Source organism: Primulina tabacum, chromosome 7 (assembly GCF_025594145.1).
Source record: "Primulina tabacum isolate GXHZ01 chromosome 7, ASM2559414v2, whole genome shotgun sequence".
Lineage (NCBI taxonomy): Eukaryota > Viridiplantae > Streptophyta > Magnoliopsida > Lamiales > Gesneriaceae > Primulina > Primulina tabacum.
This window is the reverse complement of record NC_134556.1, coordinates 39,285,187-39,311,829: the sequence shown is the minus strand read 5'-3', so window position 1 is coordinate 39,311,829 and position 26,643 is coordinate 39,285,187. Positions and strand designations below refer to the sequence as shown.

The 26,643-nt window shown below is 34.8% G+C and overlaps 5 protein-coding genes across 10 annotated transcripts; 3 read left to right on the top strand and 2 right to left on the bottom strand.

The window, feature by feature from the left end:
• Nucleotides 1-66: 66 nt before the first annotated feature.
• Nucleotides 67-1,141, bottom strand: LOC142551943 (mediator of RNA polymerase II transcription subunit 10b-like). Its single transcript, XM_075661466.1, has 3 exons — nt 793-1,141; nt 478-558; nt 67-396 (listed from the first exon to the last, which is right to left on the bottom strand). Exons 1-3 carry the CDS (start codon nt 1,074-1,076, stop codon nt 261-263), a joined length of 501 nt encoding a protein of 166 aa, XP_075517581.1. The 5' UTR covers nt 1,077-1,141; the 3' UTR covers nt 67-260.
• A 4,280-nt stretch (nt 1,142-5,421) lies between these two features.
• On the bottom strand, nt 5,422-11,684 carry LOC142551942 (DNA repair protein recA homolog 3, mitochondrial-like). Of its 4 annotated transcripts, XM_075661464.1 has the most exons (9): nt 11,401-11,683; nt 9,633-9,690; nt 8,525-8,742; nt 7,855-7,942; nt 7,598-7,770; nt 7,347-7,493; nt 6,804-6,935; nt 5,857-6,253; nt 5,423-5,753 (listed from the first exon to the last, which is right to left on the bottom strand). In XM_075661464.1, exons 1-8 carry the CDS (start codon nt 11,458-11,460, stop codon nt 5,861-5,863), a joined length of 1,269 nt encoding a protein of 422 aa, XP_075517579.1. In that variant the 5' UTR covers nt 11,461-11,683; the 3' UTR covers nt 5,423-5,753; nt 5,857-5,860. The 4 variants fall into 4 exon arrangements, with proteins under 4 accessions (XP_075517578.1, XP_075517577.1, XP_075517580.1 ...); XM_075661463.1 differs by having other exon boundaries at nt 5,422-6,253; nt 8,525-8,780; nt 11,401-11,684; XM_075661462.1 differs by having other exon boundaries at nt 5,422-6,253; nt 11,401-11,684.
• Nucleotides 11,685-12,415: 731 nt separating this feature from the next.
• On the top strand, nt 12,416-18,203 carry LOC142551941 (uncharacterized). The gene is made up of 8 exons (XM_075661460.1): nt 12,416-12,701; nt 13,090-13,149; nt 13,242-14,053; nt 15,140-15,208; nt 15,321-15,440; nt 16,090-16,140; nt 16,487-16,627; nt 16,747-18,203. Exons 1-8 carry the CDS (start codon nt 12,581-12,583, stop codon nt 17,320-17,322), a joined length of 1,950 nt encoding a protein of 649 aa, XP_075517575.1. The 5' UTR covers nt 12,416-12,580; the 3' UTR covers nt 17,323-18,203.
• A 1,874-nt stretch (nt 18,204-20,077) lies between these two features.
• LOC142550779 (uncharacterized) lies at nt 20,078-20,704 on the top strand. Its single transcript, XM_075659838.1, has one exon. It carries the CDS (start codon nt 20,078-20,080, stop codon nt 20,702-20,704), a length of 627 nt encoding a protein of 208 aa, XP_075515953.1.
• A 1,590-nt stretch (nt 20,705-22,294) lies between these two features.
• LOC142551937 (putative protein S-acyltransferase 17) lies at nt 22,295-26,550 on the top strand. 3 transcript variants are annotated; one of them, XM_075661454.1, is made up of 11 exons: nt 22,301-22,708; nt 22,824-22,917; nt 23,552-23,646; nt 23,728-23,895; nt 23,994-24,066; nt 24,158-24,210; nt 24,676-24,767; nt 24,858-24,910; nt 25,048-25,173; nt 25,929-26,205; nt 26,301-26,550. In XM_075661454.1, the coding sequence occupies exons 1-10, from the start codon at nt 22,560-22,562 to the stop codon at nt 26,202-26,204; spliced, it is 1,179 nt and encodes a 392-aa protein (XP_075517569.1). In that variant the 5' UTR covers nt 22,301-22,559; the 3' UTR covers nt 26,205; nt 26,301-26,550. The 3 variants fall into 3 exon arrangements, with proteins under 3 accessions (XP_075517570.1, XP_075517571.1, XP_075517569.1); XM_075661455.1 differs by lacking the exon at nt 26,301-26,550 and having other exon boundaries at nt 22,295-22,708; nt 25,332-26,071; XM_075661456.1 differs by lacking the exon at nt 26,301-26,550 and having other exon boundaries at nt 22,295-22,708; nt 25,275-26,071.
• The last annotated feature ends 93 nt before the right edge of the window (nt 26,551-26,643 follow it).

Here is a 26,643-nt window from a genome sequence, read left to right as displayed (position 1 = left end):
TTTTTATGCATATGACGTCACATGTTGTATAATTACGTGGCGAGGTTTGGGGAGCCACAATTGCATTCGCGTTTCTAAGATGATAGTAAAGGCTCAAATCAAATATAGTATTATTCTGCCATTTAAATACCCTTATTTGCAAGCTTTCTTTGACTAATCACAATTTCACAACACTATGTCATCGGCTTCATTTATCTCAGGGCACATTAAGATGTGAAAATGGTAAACGTCCATAGGCAAAACAGAAGCATTCATATTGTCTATCTATGAAAGTTTTCAAGGAAAACAGCAACCTTATAGGCATCTGTTTTCCCTTTAGCAATCTGATTGTTGGCAATGCAGCCATTCAATACATTCCGAGTGAATTCATCTGGATTTTTCCCATCATCAATCAAACTGCGCCCAATTCAATCAAACACGATAACATATTGATATTAACCAAACCATGGGTCAATAGATCAAGAACAAAAACCTTACTTTATAACGTCCATGGGAACCTGAATGTTACAGTTTTCAGCTAATTTGGTCATGTTATCCAGCTCCGACACCAAAGTATTCCTTAATCCAGGAATAGAAAAGAAATCAAAGCAAAATGACTCGTAAATTAAACTAGAAAGATCGTTACACCAAAGAACTGAACAGTGCACTCGGATCCATGGAGTTATCGAATGAATACAAATTGATGAGATCTTTTCAAATCTGAGTGAAAAACTTACTCCTCAGTCCCTAGCATCAAACAATGTGAAAGATATAAAAAAATTAAGAGAGTAAAAACATTGTATGTAAAATTACATGCGCTGCAGGAGAGGGAGCTGAGCAGCAACGTTGAAAGATGAAACGGTGAGGTAGAGCTGGTGCAGGATGCCTAGGGTTTTCTGGATCGAATAAATGACATGAGTTAAATTTTGTTTCGGATCATCCGCAAGAATTCCTGCAGCGGAGACGCCGGCGGCGGCGGAAGATTGCATAGGAGATAAGTCATCTAACTGATGATGGATCATAGCGCCGTTACCGCCGGACGAGACGCCGCCGGCTTCAGCTGCCGCTGATGCTGTGGTCTGCGAGGAGGAGTCCATGTTCGCAAGATTGGAGATGGGCCACTAGCTGTTCCTGTATTTGTGGTCGTAATCACTTATGCACCCAATATAATATATATATATATATATATATATATATATATATATATATATATATATATATATATACCTCAACGAATGCCACATTCCCTAATAATACCTCATAAGAGAATTCTGTCTCTTTAGAAGTATCACAGGACCTCTGTGACACCCTGTCTTAAAACTAGACCTCAAGGAATGCCACATTTCCTAATAATACCTCATAAGAGAATTCTGTCTCTTTAGAAGTATCACAGGCAGTAATAAGAACTATCAAAGAACTTTATTAGCAGAAGCGAAACGTACAAGTAAATTACTATAAAGTTTTACATGTCCAAACTAACATAGACGGTAAGAGTGACAATGACATAAACATTTCTGACAAACTGACTCATAGACTAAATGACTTATTATACCTTCCAGCAATTTATTCCAGACAACAACTGGCGGGTCATACATCGACATTTCTTTCTTTATCCAAATCCTGGTTACCTGGCTCTGGAAATTACAATAAATAAAGAAAAATAGAGAGGTTAAGTCTTTAAGGACTTAGTGAGAATTAAATAAGGGTAAATATGATACTCAAATTTGAAAGAATGATACAATAGACAAAAGAATCAACATCCGGTTATATGAGAGTACACCAAAATAATGGTTAGTAAAGAATAACGAGCCAAGTGAACTAATATACCAGGACCAAAGTCACGTTGTTCAATGGACTCAATCTCCAGACCAAAGTCCGTTGTCCAAGGCTCTGTTTTGGTCAATCACCTTATCATTCATTCATTTATTCGATGATTAACTAAAACTTCATTCAGTGGAAGCTTGATAAGAGTCACATCTAGTATGATGATATTACAATGAGAATGTTACATTGAAGCATTCACTCATTTCGAAAAGGTAGTACCGGCATGAATAAAGAGTCAGTAAGATAGAAAGGACATTCAGGATGGGGCATATTTCATATGCATCAACGCGATTCAAAGATACAAAATTTATGCACAAGCGTAAGAAATCAATAATCCGTAGTGAATATCATTAAAGAATATGACATATCATATCATAATTTTCAGGCCAAATGCCAAGGGCTACATAAGAAGAACGATAAAGAATGTCCTCACCTTGAGACTTACTATAGATGAGAGTGAGAGTTCCAAGTTCAAGTCAATCCTATTGACCAATGTGATTATCATTAGTATAGTAAACATTTTTTATATAGATTATCCCTAAATTTTTACCAAAATAAAGAATATAACTTCATAAACTTTATTTATTGATTAAAAGTTCATAAAAAATTATTTTATTTATTTAATATTTCTTTGTCAAAAATTATTTTCTAATAGTCAAAACTATCTTTAAAATTTATAATAATTAATATTTGACTTCAAAAATTACAATATTTCCTATAACAACTCTTATTATAATATTAACTGAAAAGAATTCAAAATAGATAATATTTGAAATTATTTTATTATTAATCGATATATATAACATTTAATATATAACTCACAAAAATCATAATAAATAATTTGTGAGTCGAAAAATTATAAAACTTCATAGCTACTTCCAATGATATATTTTTCAAGTATTGAAGGCTATGAACATTTATACAAAGGTTTATAAGATCATATAGATAGTAAATCATATCCGAAAACCATAGTATTTTCTTTTAAAAATGTACAGTACTCATTCAAAAATTACGAAACTTGTACAGTAGCCTAGAATAATATAGAATATGCTTCGGAAAATAAAATTTCGACTTTTCGCCGGCGCGTGTGGTATACTCGTCGGTTCCGGCGGCGCGTGGCCGGCTTCCGGCCACCACGCGCGGCCACAATTTTTTCAGTAACCGTAAAATACGATTTCCTATAACTCTTCTGTTATAAGTTTTCTGAAATTCTCAGCCAAAACGTGCCAGAAAAGGAAAATATAGTAAAACTTACACCCCGACTTCGGCTGCCGGAAAACACTATTTCCGAGGCCGATTCCGGGAAACCAAAGACATGAATGAGAAGTATGACATACAATGAACAATTTTCGTGTTTAAACTAAGGTGAAATACGGTCATAAAAGGTACGGAAATTGGGAATGAAAACAATACCTGAAAAGTGAGTTTTCCGGCACTATTCCCTTCCCGGACAATAGCGATTTCTGAATTTTAACGAAAAATCGGCTGACGATATTTCGACACCTCCTTTTGTGATATATGTCTGGGTAAGTTGAGAGTGTTGTGGAATTTTTATAGAATATTTGGAAGGGTTTTGGGTATAGAAATGAATTTTTTCCTATTTTCTCAACTATTAAAAAGCCTCATTCTCTCACCACTCAAACCCTACTCTAGACCAGCCATTAAAACTCGAAATTAGGCTAAGAAACTCTTGAAATTCATCATGTGAATGGCTTCTTTTATAGGCAAGAAGCAAGCCTTTCCTCCAATCCATGTTGGACATCTTCCGATTGCCGGTTGGGCAAGAAGGGAGGTGTAGTGTTAGTTGAGCAAGGATGATGATGATGATAATACTTTCCTATGTATGCATGTATGAGTAGCTAATATATATATTTAAATATTTGACTTAGTTATTTCATTTTATCCTATTTTTAATAAAAATTATATAATAATTAAATATATACCTAATTATGGGGTATTACATATATGAATCCTATAATACTGTCTTGATTTGGAAGAGAAACATCGATGGTCAAAACTGTTGTTATTTTCAATTCATTGAATGGTGTTTGGTTGTGCATGGGCGTAACATTTATTTATTTCTTGAATATTTAGTGATGATGTCGATATAATACGAACGTTCCCAAGTAACATTACAATTAAAATCCGAAGGTTGAAAGTCAACAACTCAATTTCAAAATAGATAATTACAATATGTGAGTTAAATGTTCGTTTTTTTACGATTTTGGTCTATTATCAAATTCAGTTATAATCTGTGTTTTTAAATTTTTGAAAATTTTAGTATTTTTTCCAATGATATGATATGATATGATATCTCTCTCACACACACATATATAACAGTGGATCGTGTGACATAAAAGAGCTTAAAATGTACAAAATCTAATTTTCATTGTCAATTAAGACATAAGTAAAACTAATGTAAGAAATCTGAAGAATATGAAAACATTGATCCCGATTGAGAAGATTAGAATCTCAAATACATAGGACTTTACTCTTAATTAAGATAGGACGTTGGTTCTTGATTATATTCTTACATCTCTAATCTAAAGTAATTTGATGTAAATATTATGCCCATCAATTACAATTTCAAAAATCAAAGTATGATTCATTAAAAAAAAAATCGTAATTGTACACTTAAAAGACCCTAAAAAGTAATAGTTTAAAAGTAGCAAAATAAATTTCTATTTTTCTATTTGTTAACAAGTTTCAAATCTGAGGAATTAATCTTGTACAGTTGATGGAGACGACCACTTCTAGGAATTCAGCGATCTTTCAGTTTAATACGAGTCCTCTCATTTTTCTCTATGAAATAACCAAAAACAAGACTTTTGAGGAGAGAAAAAAAAAAAACAAAGAGGGGCGTCGGGTGAGGGCTGGGAGGATGATGCGTCCTGAGGTTTGTAATTGACTAATTGCCCAGATTCGAGGAAGCAGAAAAGTTGGCTTCCATAAATGAATTTTGAATCAAGGACCACCATTTTCAAGTCATACATAAAATTCGTTCAACACCTATACATATGTTGAAACAGGCTAGTGGCACGTACCAACAATCTTCCCCAACCTGCCATTAGGAGGCACGGTGCGGGTCAGTCCGCTTTTTTGATAGAAATGGACATAACTCATTTTGATATCCATACAAACTTCAATTTGGAAAAGATGGTGAGATTACATATTCCCTGATAAAAATATCATAGTTCGACTCAATCACTCTATTTAATTTAAAGTATTTGACTTTCATATTACAAAATATTAAGAAATTTAAAACATGAAGATTAAGTTATGATTTCAGTTATGATTCTAAACATGGTTCATTTCTTATTTCTACAAATCGATAACCAGAACAAACCATAAGTCATTGGTTTAAGTTCCTAATAAAATTGAAACCAAAAAATAACTTCGATTTGAATTGGCCTGTCTACTACATTTCTCTACTAGAACATACGATATTTTAAATTTTAAGCTTTTAAGTTGCTTTAAGTTCATGCAACCACGTCCTTGGGGTGACATAATTCAAGAATCAAGATCATCGGATGATTCTAACACAGAAACAGAGGAACAGTACCATATATCACTGCAAATTTCGACAGGGAAAAATTAGGAGAAAAACAAGCGGATATAAATATGGCATTCTTAAATGAATTGCCATTGAAAACTTTTATTAAACATTAACATTGCTGAATATACAACAGAGAACACTTTTTTAACATACAAAACTCAGCCGAACATCAGTGATTGGAAGAAAATCATGCAACCATACAATCAACCGGTTACCTGCTTGTCCAATGTTGCGGACAAGTAAAACTTCGACCAAAAGACCTGAAACACCCACGTATCTGGGATTTTACAATCACTGTGCAGTTCAAGACTTCAACAGCCGACGATGAAGAACACTGCAGGCAAATTGGTTGCAAGACTTGTCCCAAATTCCTACTGATCTAGTTTGCAGATGTCTATCCATGTATAGAAAGGGATCAGACGGAAAAAGCAGATCTTACGCAGCAATATAAGCATATTTCATATCAAAGAGATCTTCTTGATCAAGAATAAGCTTACAATTTTATGCCTCAACTGCAGTAACAAGTTCTTCACCGGTCGTGTCAGATGCAGCAGCATCTTCAGTGATCTCTCCACCTATAGCTCCAATTATAGAATCACTTTTGGCATCTGGTTCAGCATCAATAAGTTTCTCCCTTAGCAATTTCATGAGTTCTTCCCGCTCACTTTCATTTTCAGACAGGTAACTCTTCAAAGCTTCCTTGCCATTAAAATTTTTACCGTTCATGTTAAAGAATGAACCAGCTTTTGTAACAAACTTGTATTTGCATCCTAAGTCTATCAACTCCGATTCCCGACTAATTCCTTTGCCAAATTCGAGCTCAAACTCGGCAGTTCGGAATGGAGGCGCATGCTTGTTCTTTACAATCTTGACATGAACTTGGCTTCCTATAGCCTACAGAAGAAAGAGATTGCTAAAAACACACCCATAATTGAATCACTACAAAGTGCTCTTTAACTCTTATCAGTCTTAGATAGCATGTTACCTAGAACAAACTTGAACTTTAACGACCTATACAGTGTCTTGTAAGGACCTTTATTTTCATCCAACCAAAAAGTGCTTGAACATTGCAAAAATTGAGAAAAGGCCAAATAAGAAGTTCATTCTCGTGCAACATCAAATGACAAAATTGATGAAAATGCTAATATTGGATAGTGTTCAAGAGGAAGTTATCCAGTTTATCACATAATTATATGAATACTGTTCTGTTTAGGAACGTAGGACGACAATGTAAAACTTTTAGTAAAGTAAATTCGAAGTGCAATTTCACTCAAGAAGCCATATTCCGCATATCGAATAACAATTGTTTACAATTAAAAAATAACTTGTCCAGAAAAAGAAAAGAAGTGCCAAAAACTAAGAGTTTATTGTGTGGACGAGGTCATCATTCCATTTTATTAAGATTTCGTTACTCTACAAACGTTTGTATGAGCAAACTGCATACCTCTTCTCCCTTCTTGACAAGCCCAGTTCTCTTAATATTTAGACGTACCGAAGCATAAAATTTCAAAGCATTTCCACCACAAGTAACTTCAGTAGGGCCGCCAAATCCAAAGGTAGACAGCTTGGATCGTACCTAAAATCACACATAATTCATCAGGGATGTAAAAAGAAAGAAATTGAAGGGGAGGGACAACTGAAAGGAGAAGGGATTAAGCTAACCTTATCTAGCTCACGGAACTAAATAAAATTAGAAAGTGGACAAGAAATTTAAAAGCAAAGTACCGTAAGCTCATGAAAACAAGGACAATTACGATGCATGACAAACAAAAATCATAAAGAGAAAGGGAGTATTCATGGGAAAGACATGAACAATGAAACAAGATGCACAGAAAATGTGGATAAAAAGTATTTTCTGCATTATTTACAGTAAAACTGTAACATATTTGAGTAAAAATAGATACAAGGATATAGGGAAATAAAGTGGAACACAGCAGAAAAAATAAATAAAAATGTTGAACGCAATAAAAATTTTTATAGCCCTTGCCTGATTTGTAAAAATTAATATTGTCTGTGAGACAGACAAAGAATGGCTCAATTTGCGAAGTGCCTGACTCATAAGTCTAGCTTGCATTGCCATGTGTGCGTCCCCCATTTCACCATCAAGTTCAGCTTTAGGGACCAGGGCAGCTACCTACAAAATGAAATTAAGAAAAAAAATGGCATCACAAAACATCGCCAATGTCTTTGTGAAATCTTTCAATAACATTATAAGCAGGAACCAAATGTCTTACTTACACTATCCACAACGACGACATCGACTGAACCACTCCGGATTAGGGTATCCACAAGACTGAGAGCTTGCTCACCACAATCTGGTTGTGACAGAAGCAAGTTTTTAGTGTTTACTCCAATTGCCTCTGCTAATGCTGGATCAAGCGCATGCTCAGCATCCACGAAAACACAATAACCTAGAAAAGGACAAAAAAAGGTAGAGAATTTTTTTGTCAATAAAACAAGTATTAGGAAAATTAAAAGGAGACAAAATGACTAACCTCCTTGTTTTTGTGCCTCAGCAATCACATGAAGAGCAAGAGTTGTTTTCCCAGAAGCCTCTGGACCATATATTTCCACAACGCGCCCCTGTTAACCCTCATAAACATCATTTATATAAATTTAGTTATGAAAATTGATCACACGCTTTTAGCAGTCTTGTACGAATGTATGGTGTGTCCTAATATACGTCCACTATATATATATATATATATATAACATCTCTTCAAGGGTAAATGTAGAGAATCCACATGAAGGGCATAATCAATAGCTTACACATAAAGGGTGTAGAAAAACTCAACAAATTTAAAATAGTGTAGTTGTACTTGTACCTGTCCATGCGATACTATAATAAAAATCTGAATAAAATGGAGAAATAAATTGCGAAATAAAAGCACATAGAAGATAATTGATTGGACCCTCGTGAAGGAAAAAAGATTACAATGTGAAAGTTAACAAATTTTAAACTTTCCTTGGCAGTATACAAGGGAGTGCTGACCACATTCAAAGGTTTCCTTTAGTCAACTTACACCACATTCCAAGCTGCATGATAATAAGATCCAAAACCATGACTCCTATACAAGGAGGATGAGGAAGTTGCAGACAATACAATTTGAAGTTCTTTTAAACAAGTTTCTTGGGCATGGGTGCCTTTTTTTTTATGTATAATACCTTTGGAAGTCCACCAATTCCCAGTGCAATATCCAAGGCAAAGGATCCAGTGGACACCACTGGAGTATGCCTCGGAGAGACAGACCGTCCAAGCCACATAATGGATCCTTTTCCAAATGAAGCGGTGATCTGATCCAAAGCAAGCTTCAGAGCTAAATCTTTTTCGGACATGTTCTCTTCACCACAATCACCATTATCTGACTTTGATTTTCTTTTACCTCCATGCATACAGAGCAACATCAACTTACTTAGGAATCTTTCAAAAAAGAAAAAAAGATTAATACAAACTGAGGAATGCAAGAAAGCCCTTGCAAGAGGACCAAAAAGAATTGTAGGAACCCAACACAAAAGATTGCTAATAATATAGAGACAATACAATGGGGTTATTTCCTTAAAAAACCGCAAATTACATATTCATCATTGCCAACCAAGTACTGTACAATAAGTTAATAAAGCCATAAGCTCAAGACAGACATCCATTGGCTTTAGATGATTGTGAATAAGCGTGTATTAGAATAACAATACTAAAACATCAATCCGAGATATCAGATCAGGGTATGGAAGAATGTAGCATTGTTGATCATCCAACCACAAATGGTGAAGGAATGAATGAAAATTTACAAGAAGAAGAAATCGCGCTAGGCACACTCAAAAAGCTCTTGTAGGATTGATAAGATAAAGCTTACATTCTGACATATAATGAAAGATCAATGACATCTTCATCTTTTGGGAAAACTACTTGTCAAGTATGGGCAATAAATTTCATCTAACTTCTCTGCTTAGGTAGGTGACCAGACAACTGAGAACATAATTGCGCAGTTAAAATGTAGGTTCACACACATTCACATATTCCTGGACATGTCGATTAGTTATCAACTATTCATGTAATTAATTCAGCCACTAGTCCACTCTACGCTTATTTGCCAGTGTTCCATATATGTGAACATAAATCTGAAGCAACTAACTATGGAAACACTCATGGTGATATTAACTTGGATGCTATATACTGATCAAATTTATCAAAGATGCAATTGTCGTTAAGTGGGCACAGAATATATTATCATATTAACACATGCGAGAAACAGTCAAGTACAGACAATTCCAGTACCTTTTGTAGAAAATTTGCATGCATGAGTGGATGCTTCCAATATTCCCTTCGGATATTCCTGAAAAAACCGATAATAAAAAATTTAGGCATGTAACGGGCATTTCTGTTTTTCATGGAAACTGAAAGGACAATCCCGAGGAACTGCTCAACAACAAAATAAACCAGCAGGCCACCCCTCCCCCATGTCCCCACTCCGACAGACATAAAGAAGAGCAAGCAGTGTTTGGTGTTCCGAAAAACAGGCCGTAGAATATAGATTGATCGAAGCTGATGCAACAAACCCATGGTTCGTATTGCAACTTCATAACATAAAATCCGGGAATATTTAAAAATATAACCTCCATTTAACTCTCACTTAGATATATGACTTTATTTTTTTAATTAGGTGGTTGTTACTTCTTTACCCTTTTCACATAAAGCCAATAAAAGATATATGACTTTATTTTTTTAATTAAGTTATTGTTACTTCTTTACCTTTTTCACATAAATCCAATAAGAAAATCATTTTAACATAAATCTAATAAGAAACGAATGCTTATGTTTCAAAATTGAAAAAAATTACAAATGTCAACAGATATGTTTTGAAAGAAATGGACTAAAATCACAAATGATGTTTTGTTCTTTTGTTTACGACATACTAGACAAAACGTATAAAATGAATTTTCATTTTCAAGTTTTCATTTTAAATTGAGAAATAAAGAAAAAAATTGGATGCAATGAAGTATTTGGTTGGCTTATTTAATAATTAGATGAAATAGATGAAAAACAAGAGCTCATAAGTTCCAAAATCCCAACTTAACAAGAATTAGAAAAAATTGAAAAGAATAACAAATTCCAGCATGTATATTCTTCCCCATTAGCTCAGATGTCAAAGGAACATGTCATTGAAACAGAGGAAAAATATGAACGTGTAAGTTCCAAAATACCAACTTAACAATAATTAAAAAATTAAATACATATATTAAACTATTGAAAAACAACGGAAATATATGTGAAAAATAAATAAATGTGAAATCAATTCATATTCTTCTACTTTTTTTCGTTTTTCACATACTTTGCAGACAAATGAACAAAAATAACATAAATGATCAAAAAACAAATAACAGAAATTATACTTACAATCATTACCTGATATCATACCGTTTTTTTTTTTGTTATGAAAGATATTTAGAAGAAAGCATAAGAAAAAAATAATCTAGAATATGGGAAAAGAGATAATTATAAAAAATAGGAGGGAAGGCGCTTAAAAAAAGATATGAATATGAGAGAAAATCAATATTTTAGATTAGAGTTAATGAGTAATTAGGTTAGAATAATTATGTTTGAGCATGTAACGGTAATTTTGACCAAATTCATATAGAAACTTTAAATGAAGGTTAGTTTACAAATTAAAATGGTTAGAAGGTCAAAAATCTAAAAATTATCCTATAGAGGTTATATTTCAAATTATCCCAATAAAATCCAAACTGTCTTTTGAGTTATAAGCAAACAACATAACATAAAACCGAACCAATCTTTTTCAGTTCTGAGCAAGCAATTCCAAGAAATGGGAGAAAACAATATAAACACGAGCACACAGTAAAACAACCCCCTCCCCCTAACACATCCTCCTCAAGCAAAAGAACCGATTTTGAAAGCGAAAATATTTTATATCACCACATGGGTCCCTGTCAAAAAGACTTTTCATTTGTAACAAAAAATCCAGCCTCATATCGAAAAGGAAGTTTAATGAAGTGAACCAACACAAAGCTTGTAAGTTAAAAAAAACCTGTAATTGTGGAAACAGGCATCGCCTAATACAAGAAGCGTTTCGAAGAAACCTCGCCATTTCGGATTCCAGCTCAGAATAAATGAACAAACAAACAAATTATAGGGAAAATAAATCCCTTCTCTTTTGTGTTAACCCGCTTTCCACAAACACCCTATAATTTCATCCCGAGAGAGTGGAAGTGGAAGAAGAGAGGGTTTAGGGTTTTTGAGGGGGTTTTCCCTCCTTTTTCAACTCCTCGTTAATGGAGACCATGGATCATGTAATATGCAGTACACGGCGAAGCTTTTCTTTTATTAATATTTGATTATATTTTTAAACCACTTATTCAAACTATATGAATATTATTCTCTCCTCCCCAATTGATTTAATTTAAAATTTCAAATAATATTATATATCATTTAAAATATATTTATAAACTGCAATACAATATAGTTTTTCCTTTTTATCACAAATAACAAATATATTATCAATATCTTTATTCGTAAGACGTATCAATCATCCTCATATATACAATAAAAAAATTTATTTCTGACATAAATTTTAATAATTTTTCGCGAGGGAATCATCTATTTCACAAAATTGATCGACACACGGTTTCACAAAAGAGTTTTTTTATTCATATAATGATAACATTAAAAAAACTCATGTAAAAAGAAATGGAAATTTGAATCTTTAATCTCACACACACACACAAACACATATATATATATATATATATATATATATATAATCAATATTTTACGAACAAGTTATGTCAATAGTAATAAACTCTTCATTAATATCATATTCGAACTCATTGGATAACATATATGTCAGATTAAATAATAATGTGCACTAAATGGCACGTAAATAAAAAATTGATTTTAAAATTTATTTAATATCATTTATAAAATTATAATTACTCATCTATAAATTTACTATATGGGAAAACTTTATTATTTAATAATACACTTAAACATTTAACTTCTTAAAATTAAAATAATTTTTTAAAAAACACTTTAATAATCTAAGAATAGTGTAGGTTGGAGTCGAGGAAGCCGCTGGTTCTTCATTCTTCGACAAGGAATTTTATGATTTGCTTGCCCCATAGGCACATCCCCACTGCCGAACATCAGAGCTCGAAATTCAAACGGTGGCGTTCTAGTGGAGGATCCGAGGCAGTTTCAAACCCTAAAAAATGTCCGAAGCACCCGCCCTGTCGTTCCCGCCTCATCGTCGAAGGCCATTACGCAGCCAGACGTTCCTCAATCTCATCCAACTTCTCTCTCACTGCCACACCGACAGTTCTCGACTCCAAGGTGATTATTTCTTTCGAGCATTCAATTTCGTGTTACTTCGCTTTTGATACCCGACGTGTTCTATATTTAGTGGATTGAAATAAAATAGGGAGAAAGAAGCATTTTCTCTACTTCTCATCTGGATACGTGTTCCTTCGATTGGAGACAAGTGATCGTGCGCTTTTTTAGACTAGTAGGGAGTTTTGAAATGTTGTGTTGAAGCATATAAGGTGCCCTGGGTTATATCAATGTCTGCTTTTTATATTTTGTGCTTCTTGTTACCGGACTTGCGTCTACCTGTATATCAAATGGTTGGTTTGTTTCGAAATTTGGGACGTTTTTTCATGCTACATGGATTTGCTTGGTGAAATTTTAGTAGTAATATGATTCCTGTTTTTGTTGTGTGAAGGTTCTAGTAAAGTTGTTGGTTTAAGGGGAGAGAGCAATGAGAATATCCAATTTAATCATGGTGAGTTGAAGTCAGCTGAATTATTAGTTCCTAATGATATATTAGTTCGAGGAAATGGAATCTATATGAGCATAGCAAATGTTGGCTTTCAGGGCAGAGATTTGATGATGAACGGACAACAATATCGGTATTGGGTCGTGCGAACTTAGTAACAAATGGAGAGGAGGTAGTCACACGAGCAGATAGTATGAGTTGTGGGGATTTCTTGATTGGTGGAAATCTGCATGTTGATTGTGCTGTTCAGATTGCCAAAGAGCGAGAAAATCTGGATAGCTTTCATGTTGGTTCAATGGGTCAGCTGACAGTGGTCAACGAATTCTCTATTGATGATTTTTCTGAAGTTCTCGATTCTTGTTTTGGTGGAGACATGGTTTCTGAAAAACAGAAATTGGGAAACAACAGCAAAGAGAACAACTCTGCATTGGAGGTTAATACTTCTAAAGAATTTGAGCATCAAGTGAAGATGAAAGAGATGGAATTGGGGAAGCTTGTATCTACATCAGGCGTGGATGAAGAGATTGAAGATGGGGAAATATATGTTGAAGCCGGGGTCTGTGATATGTCAGTTGATCCGTTATCTAATAATGCTGCATCATTGGGAAACATATCCATACACACTTCTGAGGACAATGGGTATAAAGATGACTTCACTTGCAAAAGTAAAGACCGGAAGTTTCCGCTACATGATACTCGTGTGGACAAGGAAAATGATTGTGTGAAGGTGGAACATAGAACATCATCCAGGCCATCACTAGATATTCAGTCCCAAAGCTGTGTTGATGGTGATGATATGGATACTCAAGGATTTGATGCTATACCCACCTTTTTGGAAACTTTACCTCAGTCTGGCATAATCCTCCAAAAGCATATCAATGGTAATCCAATTTCTGCTACCGCCAAAAAGGTATGATATGTTATGCATGTTCCTTGTTTTGCTTGATATAGTTTTAAGATTCTTGACGCAAAGTATAGTTGCATTTTCAAATCATTGTTGTCGTTTTATTGTTATTCTTACAAATCATGATGCAAGATCCTGGAACTTTTAGTGGGAAGAGTTTTGTCGGCCTTACCCTTTGGGTAAATTTGCACCAATTTAGTTTAAACAACTTCTTTTATGTCATCGACCCAGTAGATTTTCCAGTCAATATACGCAGTTTTTGGTGTTTGATTTTAATACACATCGCAAAAACGTGGCCAGGGCATTGTTTAAAATCATAAGCTGTAGGAATTTAGTTTTATGCATTTTTAGCATTCATTAGTAACTTGTCAAACCTTGATTTATTCTTGCTATTTTTATTTCTCTGAAATTTCGACAGTACTTTGGGCATGAAATGTTTTTAACTTCTTGTTGCTGCAACAGGCTATGACCAGAATTGAAATTCTTTTATCTTATCTTGATTGGCTACTGTATGCAATTTTTTTGTTTTCGCTGACAGTTTGCAATAGAGTAGTCCTGAAATGATTCAGAGGTGTTTACTATTTCATCATGGTGGTTGGACTCTTTAGATTCGGTTCAAGTTAATTTAATATCTTGTCTTCGCATGCAAGAAATTCAACTTTTATCTTCATGTTAATAGGGGGATGTTATGTGGTATTTCCTCTATTTTACCCTTCTTAAATGTAGCTTCTTTGGAGTTTCATAAAGAGTAAATATTGCACCAATGAGGCACATAGACAAACACCTGTCTCTTCGTTGTTCCTCCTCCATTACAGCACTTGAACAAAACAAAGAAATGTAAAGTTAGAGTGGGAAAAATAAAACCTAGGCACTGGAATGGAAGGAAGGGCAAGTTTCTCTTGTCATTCATCTCTGACGAGATCCCTGAAACTTTTTATCTAATGTGATTTGTTATAAGTAGTTGAAAATATAAGATAATAGAGAACTTTGAGCACTGCTTGGACTTCGAATTATAAGCCATTTTTGAGATATAATATAAACTATTTGCAATCATCTCAAGATTGATGATGACATTTGGAGATCCTGATGCAGGAAGGAGATGGCAGAACAAATAAAAGGAAGAATGGTTCGTCGGCCAAGGAAAGAAATGCTGAGAAAAAGGTTTCTAAAGGAATATATACAACTATGACAATTACAAACGTGATTTGCATATATTAGCTTAGCTTTGATACGTGTTTCCTAATCTTTAATTTAGCTCAAAATTTACTTGCAGAAAAGAAAACGAGCAGAAAAGAACAGGAAGCTTGGTATTAAAAGATTAAAGCTGCAAACAGTTTCAAAGCCAAAAAAGATAGTGTATTGTCGTCACTATTTGCAAGGGAAGTGCCATGAGGTTGTATGTTATCTTCAACTATGGATGTAAACTAACCAAGCCAGTCGCGAGCTATTTGAAACTCGGCTCGGTAAAAAGCTCGTTCGAGATCGACAACTTTATCGAGCTGAACTCGAACTTAAGGATGTTCGGCTCGTGAGCATGTTCGCGAGCTCGATCCCGAACTCAAACTCGAGCCCGAGCTCGGCTAGTTTGTTGGTCATGTGTTTTTGCCTCACATTGCTATTTATTGAATGTATATTATTGAAATACTATAAAATGAGAATCGCACCCCTTAAATTCTTGGATATTAATGGACTTTTTGGCTAAAAATACTCGACGAGCTCCCCGCTCAACGACCTAGCTCGAGCCAGACTTGTTAAATATGAAAACGAGCTATTAACGAACCGAGCTCAAGCTAGTCTCAAGCTTATTAATTTTCAAACGAGCCTAGCTCGAGCTTGATACTGTTGGACTTGGGTTGTTTACATCCCTATCCTCAACCTATGATATTGGCTGGCGCCGTAGGGGTCATATCTTAGTTGTTCATATATACTTGATCCTGCACCTTCATTCCTGTGCTAGGAAATGCGACACTCACATGCACTCGATAGACAAGAAAATAATTGCTCAAAACTGGCTCTTATATTGTTTGTTTTGGTTTGTACAGGGTGAGAACTGCAAATTCTCGCATGATACAACACCCTTGACAAAATCTAAGGTATGACTTTGCAATTGCTATGTTTTTGTAATATACATATCTGCATATATCTCGACAAAGTCTTATATCATGCTGGGGTTCAAGAGCATGCATCCTTACCTTTCACACTGGTCAGTTACGTGCAAGATTGAAGTTAAATAAGAATGTGTGATTGAAGGGTGCATTATGAAATTCAGTGCTATGATACCTTGAAGTTCTTTTGGGGAAGTATTCCTAAAATTGTTTTAAAAAATTACTCCCCTGAACCAAAATGTTATTGGTTTGTAGAATATCTATTGTATGGATCAAGTCCTTCATGGATTGATGGTTTATATCTTTTAAAGAATGCATATCTTATAACTTACAGCCCTGCGGTCATTTTGCCCGTAATTCTTGCATGAAAGGAGATGACTGCCCATATGACCATCAACTATCCAAGTATCCATGCAACAATTATACGTCAACAGGATTTTGTAATAGAGGTGCAGACTGCTTATTTTCACACAAGGTAATATTTTCTTTTTTATTCTAGTTAGTTAAGGTGCCATCACTTGTCTCTTGCTTTCTACTACAGTAATTCGATGTTCAGATGTGTTTTACCAAGTTTTCGAACTAACATTATCGCAGATACCGGAAAACCAGATTCTATCCATGACACATAATGCCTTGAAGCCTGAGTTGAAATCTGAGCAGCGTAAAGGGCCAGACAAAGCAGGCTCTTTCACATCATTAATAGTCAGTAGGCCTGAAGTGAAGTTTTTGCCCCAACTGTATAACTCAAACTCCAGTAATTCCTCAGATATTCTCACATCCCATCAGAAAGACGATGCTAAATTCTCCTCTCCAGGGAAATCTGGTAAGAGCACAGCAAAATTTGTGGCTAAGCCTTTTTCAAGAACCGTTCCACATGCTCCTAAAGGAGTGTGCTTCCTTACCGATATCTCACTCGGTCAAAACAGTAAGCTCAGACTCGATGAATCAGTTCGAAAATCCAGTGATGCTGTTGAGGTTGTCCATGAAGACGACCCAAAAGTATCAAGCAGCACTAATAAGTTGAACATGACATCTGAGGAGCTGGCTTCAAAGAGACCCCAGGGAGTAAATTTCTTATCTTTTGCTCAATCCTCTCTAGATGGTTCCAGTTTGAAGACATTCTCGAACATCTTTTCAGATAGATTTAAAGAAGCTGGACAGTTGGGCTGACGGGAAACAAACTCGTTCATTGCCCAAGAGTGGCGAATTTTTTGAAGATCGTGGCCAGACAAGCCGAAATGCGACAGATTTGTCGTGGAATGGCGAGGCAAATAGAATGCCTGCGTCTATACCCTTGCGTATAAATTCTGTGTCACGGGACAAAAATCAACCAGATGATTCATCCTTGGGGGGACCGGATGATTATAAAGATGGCACTTTTTTGTCATCAACTGAAGAAAAACCAACTACACCCTGTAAGTTTCCTGTTAAAACACACCTACTTGCCTTTGGTGGCCCTTGTGATCAATCAGCATCAGCTGGATGCCCCCAAACTATATCCAGCGCCTTTAAGACATCGCTCTTGTCAAACACACCAAGTTTAGTGCAGAAGGCTGTCCAGTCAACATTAGCCTTGGCAGCAAAGTTTGAGCCTGGAATTAAGTCGGGGCACAATCTACTATGATGGTGAAGCTAGAAAATCTCAAGTTGATAACTTAAATTCTTGAAGTTTGGCGGGACGTTCGTACTCTGAATCTGAAACTGGTCTCCATCAATCCCAGGTTCTAATGTGAGATTGTGGAATTGTCAGCAGATGATGAATTTAAGCAATTTAGTGTCAGAGGAAAGGATAAAATCTGAGGCAGGTTGGATGTTGGGCATATGTTTGTATGCGAGCTCGAATTTTATCAACTGGGTTCAGGATCAGCACGAAGTTTGAAGCCATTATGAGGTCGAGTTTGATTTTGAATAAATAGTTCATTTTTCTAGTTTGATTTTTTACTTGAATCTAAAAATCAAGTTATCCTGGAGTCGGGCTTGAATCATGGGTTGAGACTATAGTTATTTTATCTCAAGTTTTCATTAATATATTATTAATTTTATTTAAATTTTTGTGAATGTTTTTTCCTGCACATATACGTATACCATTTGTGTAATTTTTTACCCAAGAGCAAGAACAATTTGAAGTTTGTTAGGCTCAAACCGCAAACATATAATTGAGATTTCATATTATTTTTTAAAAAGCAGATAAATTTTTTTATAGAATAAGTAGATTAATTTTTATGATACGTGAGTTGAGAATAACAAGGAAAATTACAATTTCGGTTATGTGATTATGGTCATTGTGTTGGATTAAGTTTTACTTAAGTGTGTTTCAATTATTGATAATTTTATGTTATATTATGACGGATGAATTTGAAATCAATAAATTTCAATTATATTTTTATTAATGACAATCAAATAATGATGAAATTTTAAATCTAAAATTTATTTATTTATACGTTAGTTACATAAATTACATAAAATATAATGAAATTCAAATGTGTTGGTGAACTTTAAATTCGTCTTGATTAATATGAAATTTTATATAAGCATAAAATCAATGAATTTGAAATTTATGATATTATTTTTCTATAATTACAAAAATACACTTGATGTTTTTGAAATATGAATTTTGAATACGTCCATCTAAACACAATTTTAGTATTGATATGTTATTAGATACGTAGGTATGGTATGTCATGTTGACACATGAACATAAATGAGATGCCGGGTTTTTTCTGGGGATGATGGCGGCGCTTGCGGTGGCGGTGGCGGTGACGGTGGGAGGCTCGGGGAAAGGAGATGCCGAAGCCAATAGAAAGGATTGGAGAAATGGGGCCACCGCCATTTTTGACGAAAACTTTTGAGATAGTGAATGATCCCAATACTGATTCCATAATATCATGGTGTGGTAGGAGGGCTAGTTTTACTGTCAGGGATCCTCACAGACTTTCCACTGATTTGCTCCCTAAACACTTCGAGTAAGCATCAGTGGGTTGATCATTTTGGTCTTTTATTTATCGTAACATTTCAGTTTCTACGGGTGATTCGTAGCATAGTTTTGTGCCAAGATTTATTAAGCTGACTCATGCCGCATCCATATGTTTAATGCAATTTTTTGCTGGGAACAGATTTATTCTCGGGTTTCCATCTTTATTGAAGTTAAGGGCCGATGGAAATACTTTCATGTACAATATTTGAGTTAAAATAGGCAAATTGTTGTATTTTTCTCCAAGGACGATGAGCCTGTTCATCCATTTTTCACCTGGAGCAAATAATTTTATGATCAAAGGTGGCATGTATCTCTGTTCTGGTTAAGATAATGAGATAAATTTTATGATGGTTATTATATTTATTTTGAGATAGCTAGTGTCTATGCAGTCTTTATTTCTCGCTACAATATTCAGATTGGTTTTGTGAGGGGAAAGTGAAGGATCGATCATGGATTTGTTATGAAAGAGTTTCTATGCATAATAATTCCATATTATCCAGTATTAGCATTTTCTAGCACATTGTCCATTCGTTTCCTCCAATAGTTACTTTTTCTCTTTTCTCAGTGCACGGTTTGATTATTTTTTTATAAAATGTTTCATTTTGATGTCCGCCTTATGCTCGACATTGACTATTATGTCTGATTCGGACTGTAGAAGGCTTCTGCTACTTTTTCCTTTGTTTTGGATTGTCTTAAACCGAAGTGCTGATTATGTTTTTTTGTATTGTTTGATTGGCATTTAGCTTCACTGAAGAGTATTCTGTGTTCATTATGTTGTTTGTAAATGTCAAAATTGATTAAAACTTCTTGAAACATGATAATTTGCAGCAATTTAGAAAGATTTATTCAGGCAGATGGGAATTTGCCAATAAAGACTTTCAGAAAGGGAAGAAGCATTTGCTAAAGAACATCAAAAGATGAAAGTGTGATCCTCAAATCAAACAAGGAGCTATGCATAACTCGTTGGATTCAACCAAGAACAGAATTGAGGCAGAGATTGAGAAACAGAGGTCCGAACAAAATGCTACAAATGAAGAGATAATGATGCTACGGCAACAGCAAGAGAGTACACAAAAACATTTGGTATTTCTTAAACACCGTCTCAACATCACCACAATGAAGCAATATCTGATCATTTTCTTTATGGAGTCCCTAAAGGACCCAATGTTTATGCAGAACTTCATTGAGAAAATGAAGAAGAAAAGGGCGCCACTAGAGATCTTGAAGAAGAGGTGGTTAAATTCTTGTGACTCAGGTGATTGTAACTTAATTGAATCCCCGAAAATTGTCGATGCTTATATTATCGACGATGTTAGTCTTGATGAAAAGACAGTATTATCTTCTGATGAGTCTGGCAGCTATTTATTGAACCAAAAGGCTGAAGCTTCTTCCGAAACGAGTAACTTAGGGGAATGCCATGAAAATTGCTTCTTTTGGGAGAAGCTCATGGAGGACGATATCATATATCAGGAGGAGGAAGAAATGGTAGTACCCACGAAGAAACAATCGGATCTTGTTCTAGAGTTGGAGGATTTAATCGGAACACCCTCCCCATCATGTCCAGCATCCATAGCATAATTTCAAGGGTAAATATCTTATTCTCTCAATGTCAGATCTCGTCCTAGCCGCTATAATGTTTTTTAATACAGGGTAAAAATCTTTACTTAATACCCTTGCAACTTATTGTCGTTTTCTATACTAAATGTAACTTTTTTTATATGATTTAGAAGGTGGAAATAGCAAAGGCCATCCCGGACTGGTTGACTACTTATTTTCTTGTTTAGAAGAAAGAAGAATCAACAGATGATGAATGGAAGCTAGAGTGAAACGCTTTTTGTGTTTTCTTATCTTCTCCATCACTTTTTTCGTCTTGAAGCATAGCTACTAAATTTCTAGTTTCTTGCTAATTTTCCATTGGCATTAAGAGGATGATATAGTTAAAGTTTGAAATGGTTTACGAAACTGGTTAAGGCATTGTCTTGCCATCCGTATCAGATGTTCATCATCGGCTGGGCCGGTGTAAACGTCGATTGACCGACTGTTGGTGCAATCGGGCTCGTCACGATTTGTATGTCCCGATTTGTATGCAGATAGCGCTTATGCTTAGGACCATTCGTTCAACCTGTTAATTTGATCACACAAATCTCTAGTTTTACAGTACTCAATGATCTTGAGCAAAACATTAATCCAAATGCACACAGCTTTCAGCAGCTATCCTTGTCCATGCAATTGTACCTGTTAATTTTCTATATTTGATTTATAAAAAAATTCAGTTTCATGTATGCACCTGTTTTATAAGAAATAATCCATGCAATTGTTTAGGTCTATGTATTGTGGACTAACAAATTGGTAGAGTATAAATTGTTTTTAGGCAAAAACTTGTGTGAGACGGTCTCACAGGTCGTATTTTGTGAGACAGATCTCTTATTTGGGTCATTCATGAAAAAGTATTACTTTTTATGCTAAGAGTATTATTTTTTATTGTGAATATCGGTAGGATTGATCTGTCTTACAGATAAAGATTCTTGAGACCGTCTTACAAAAGATGTACTCTTGTTTCTAATCGCAATCTTGCTTCTTTTGTCCTTGTGCAACAGTTCACAAGAATATACTCATGATACATGTCAATCTCGTTTATATCTATGACAAAAAAATAATATTTTTAACTCAAATCAGCATATATTACATAATATATTTTTAGCATATTAAAAAACATATACTGCACAATATTTTTTCATAATATAACTGTCAAACATGATATTTTTGCTATAAAAAATAATACTTAAACATAAAAGTAATGCGTTTATTGGATCGGTCATATATCCGTATCATAAAAATAATTTATGAGACTGTGGTCTTTTATGTATGTTTATGTACTAAATACTATGTAATAGGTAGTTTTTATGTAAAATTTAGATATTATATTAATTTAAAATTTTAGAAATGATTTTTTAAATTAGATTTTCCGATATTTAATTAGAATAATTTGATAAATACAATAATTTTAATTTTAAAATATATGATTATTTATAAAGTGAGAGATTGTTTAAAATTAGATTAGATTAAACGAATTTTGCATTTAAATTTGAATTTGGATAAGAAAGATATAATTTAATGAATTTACCAGAATACAAAATTGTTCCATATTAAAATTTATTAGGAAGATCCTTAAAAAAATAATAACTATAGTTACGAGGAAGATGAAAAATTGGGATATGAACTGCTAAAGTTAAAATCTTGGCAGTTTTTTTCTCAGAAAAGAAAATCTGGGCAGTTTTCACTCCTGAGTCCTGATCGAGCAACAACCCTCAACAAAAATTTAACCACTTTTGGCTAGACCAAACATTCAATTTCAATTTCGTTTTCATTTTCCCTCGAAATCGGTGCTCGCACAATCTCCAAGCTGTGTTAATCGATATTGTAGCTGAATTTGATGGATGTTCAGTGGCTGCTGGTGTGCCATGGCCTGTTGACAGCTTTAGTTTTAGTATCATTCTTCTGCGGGCAGTGGCCAATTTTCCAAGGCACCTTCATTCAGCGCATCCATTTTTTCATTACATTCGGCGCCTACGATTATCTCCGGTAGTGTTCCTTGGCGGGTTTTATTTTTATTTCATTATGTATGGAAAATTGTATGATGATACCTTTTGAGTATGATGGGTTTTTGTTTTTGATTTGGATGGTTTTGGTGGAACAGTCGTTTTATCCATTTCGCGTGCGGGTCTCGCGGCAGCAATGCAATGCTTTCCGTTGAGTATTATTGTTGCGATCGCCCTAACCCCATTTTACAGGTGATTTTGTGGTATCTTAGTCCTTTAATGATGTTACTCTGTTATTTTTCGGGTTTTTGGTGTTTAACTTTTCTAAGCCAACATGGGTTAAATTTTATTTGATTATTGTAGGCAACAATATACAAGAAAAAAAAGCATCAGTTAATCGACAACCATAAATAATGTGTAATAAGGTTCAAACACAAGCTATGCACGGTCAGAAACATCTGTTAGTTGATGAAAAACCCTGAAAATGATGAAAAACAACGTGTACATAATCCACTATCAAAATAAAATCTAATAGAAAATATAAACTCTACAAATACACATGGATTCATTTTCGATCGCAAAAAAGACACAAAGTTTAAAAATAATTGAATGATTGAAGAACATTGAAGGAAAAAACGAACCTACAATTTGGTGAAATTCTGGATTTTGTAGAACATATGAAAGAAGAAACTGTAAGTAATATGAATTGAAAAGACGGTTAATCAAAGTGTATGAAGTCTATCACTCATGAGGAAAAAACACATGCTTTGTTTATTGGATAACTGCGTGTTGTGCGTGATCTGAGATTGAGTTGGCCCGTTCTTTCCAAAATTACACATTTTGCGCGTTCAGAAGTTTGACTGACCTGTTTATAACCTGTGTGCAGTTGTTATATTTACTAATAATTGGGGCAACTTATTATTTCATTGCAAATTCATCCTTCCGCTACATTCCTGGGTACTACTTGAGTGAAGTGCACAGGTAATAATAGCATATGTTTGTCGTATATATACTAATGAATCTATAATTTTCACTTCTGTGTAAAAGTATTTATAATTTCAGGTACACGAGCTTCTTGGCAGTTGGTGTGGGTATTCTCCTATTTCTATTGACTAGCTTTTCTGATCCAGGGACAGTGAGTTCTGCTAATGTCTCTCAGTATATTTCTGCTTATCCTTATGACAACATTATATTCTCTGAGAAAGAATGTTCTACCTGCAAGATTCCAAAGTAAGTTCATTGTTCTAGCTATTGAATATCATGAACTTATCCCAAACAATTGCTGATTAAACACTGGGATACAAATTATTCTGTTGTTACTTACTCAGGCCTGCTAGATCGAAGCACTGCAGCATATGCAATCGTTGTGTTGCTAGGTTCGACCATCATTGTGGTTGGATGGTTTGTTGACTACCTTTTTTCTTGAGTGTATGGATAGCTTTGAAATTTGCAATTCCCCGCTATCCCGTTCCTTAATATTTTCATTTTTCAGAATAATTGCATTGGAGAGAGGAACACTGGATACTTTATGGCTTTTATTCTATGGTAAGTAGTAATTATTAAGAAGTTTCCGTTTATGAACTCCTTATATTCAGTTTTTGCTGCAGTGTTCTTGCAGTTTATGCCACTTCGGATGTCCCCACTTTTCCTTGTATGTTTTTTTTATATTTTAGGACGTACAGAACTTTCCATTTGTCTGTTTTTCTTGGATCAGATATCTTTTCATTTTGTACTGCGTTGTCCAAAAGCAAAAGAAAGAAAGAAAGAATCAAGGTTGTCACGTGGAGCTGCTGATTTGTATTAAATCACATTTACACATGTAGAACATCATCACGATGAGAATGCTATGCTAGGCTAATTTAAGAGGAAAAACAGTAGCAGTTCTTGGATTATCAAATTACTGTAATTATAAAACAGTAGCAGTTCTTGGATTATCAAATTACTGTAATTATTGGACTTCTTTCAGTTCAACTTCGGCTCTGCCTTAAGCAATTCTCAATGCATATGCAGGCATTTTCTCATCTGTATATATGGAGTGGTTGCACTCGCATTGATTCTTGCTGGAAGGCTGAAGGAGCTGAAAGTTATCTATATCTTAACAGGTAGCATTAGTGCCTTCCCAAATTTTCTTCCTCGGTTGAAGATGTACGCTAATGGCTGAAATGATTTCTTTCTTTCACTCCGTGCTGCAGCTTATTATGGCATCGAAAATTCTTTTAGAAGTTTGGCTCCACATGTTGTACAGGTTAGGGGATTTTTTTATTCTTAGCACAGAACGTTACCTTTTATGGGTTTCCTAGAGGATCCATTGCATTTGGTTTTTTTGGTCAAGTGTGTTCATCCTGTAATGGCTTCTGACATTAGGTCTCTTTCTTTTGATAGTGGTTGCTGAGCGCCTATAACACACAAATACTTATCATGATGTTTCTGGCCATAGTTTTGCTGCTGTTGGCTGGTTTCTTCACGTATCACGTGAAACTGTGCCTCACGAATACTACCACAAACGAGGTAGACCTCTTTCATGTTTCTTTTGGATATAACTGGCCATTAGTCTTTACAGGTGTGCAATAAATGGATGCGCCTTCTAATTTGTGATCGTCATACATTAGGAACATTCTGGCAATTTCATGTGGATTATATTTAGAATCTGAACTGAATTAATGCAGCTGCTGAATATCACTTGCTGCTCGTGTCTACTCACAGCGAAAAAGTTTTAGGATTCTTCTGCCTCCCTCTTTCTGTCCAGACCTGCAAAACCCATCCCCAGTATTAGCAATCGCATCCATGGGTTTTCAGAAATGCATTTCAAAATTTTTATTTACTGACTGCTAAACTTTCTTTCCGAAAAATCAGCACTTGAAATACTTTTTACACCAAAAGATTATAATTTTTTTTCTTTTTTCCTTCTCATCTTTCCTTTACCTTTCTTCTTCCCTTTGCCCTCCTCCAAGCTGCCGCCGCCGCTTCTGGTTTGGGAGAGAGGCTGGGGTTTGAGTTTATGAAAAGTACATGAAAAAAGAATTTAAACAAAGAATGAGGAGGCAGAAAAATGGTCGTTACAACATAGTTTTTCAATGAGACGGTTGAGGGAGAGTAGAATAATAACTTTAGACCCATATGTAAACCATTTTTAAAGCAAAGGAGTTGAACGCAATTACAAGTTTAGTTTCGCCGGTTTTGATTAATACCTTAAAACTAATACCAACGGGAGATGGGAAGCAAAAACTTGGAAAATGGAAGTGATGAATGCTGTTGAACTGCAGAGTTTTAAGTGGCAAGATTACCTGCATTGGCAGAGGAAGATAAATGAGGCCAAGTCTAGTGCAGAAGCTTTAAAAGCTAGTTTGGGTGGATTAAATCAAGAAAGGAAGCCTCAAGAGAGTAGATGGATAGCATTCTTTAGAAGATCGCGTTTAGAAGACCTTCAAGTTGTTAAAAATAACCAATACGATAGAGGATTTCTCAACAATATCGGTGAAGTTCTCTATCCCCTTTCAACTAGGAGGTCGTTTGGGCTTCACAAAGCAAAGTCAGGATAAGGTGACATTTATAGCTCCTTTATTTATTATCTTGACTCGTGCTACATGGCATCGCATTATGAAGAGTGATTTGAATTTTTTTTCGCGATGGTGCAGAAAGATGATCAGGCCCTGAGTTACGAGGTGTAGATTATTCATCTCATATGTATACTGCAAGAGACGTGCTTACTTCATTCTTGAAACAGAAGCTGTGGTTGTATTTCTCTCTTGTTAGTCTTCGAGGATTTCTGGACAATTTTTGACATCGGCCATGATTTTTCTGATTCACTCTATAGCCTTCTTTATTCCTGTATTGAATTCTTCAAATGATTACTGGGAAAAAAAAAACCATCTCCATATCTTTGTTATCCATAGAATTCTCCATATTTTTTAGACATGCACTTCCTATATACTCTGGGGACAGAACTGGTTAGAGACCATTATTTCTCCTCATCTAAAA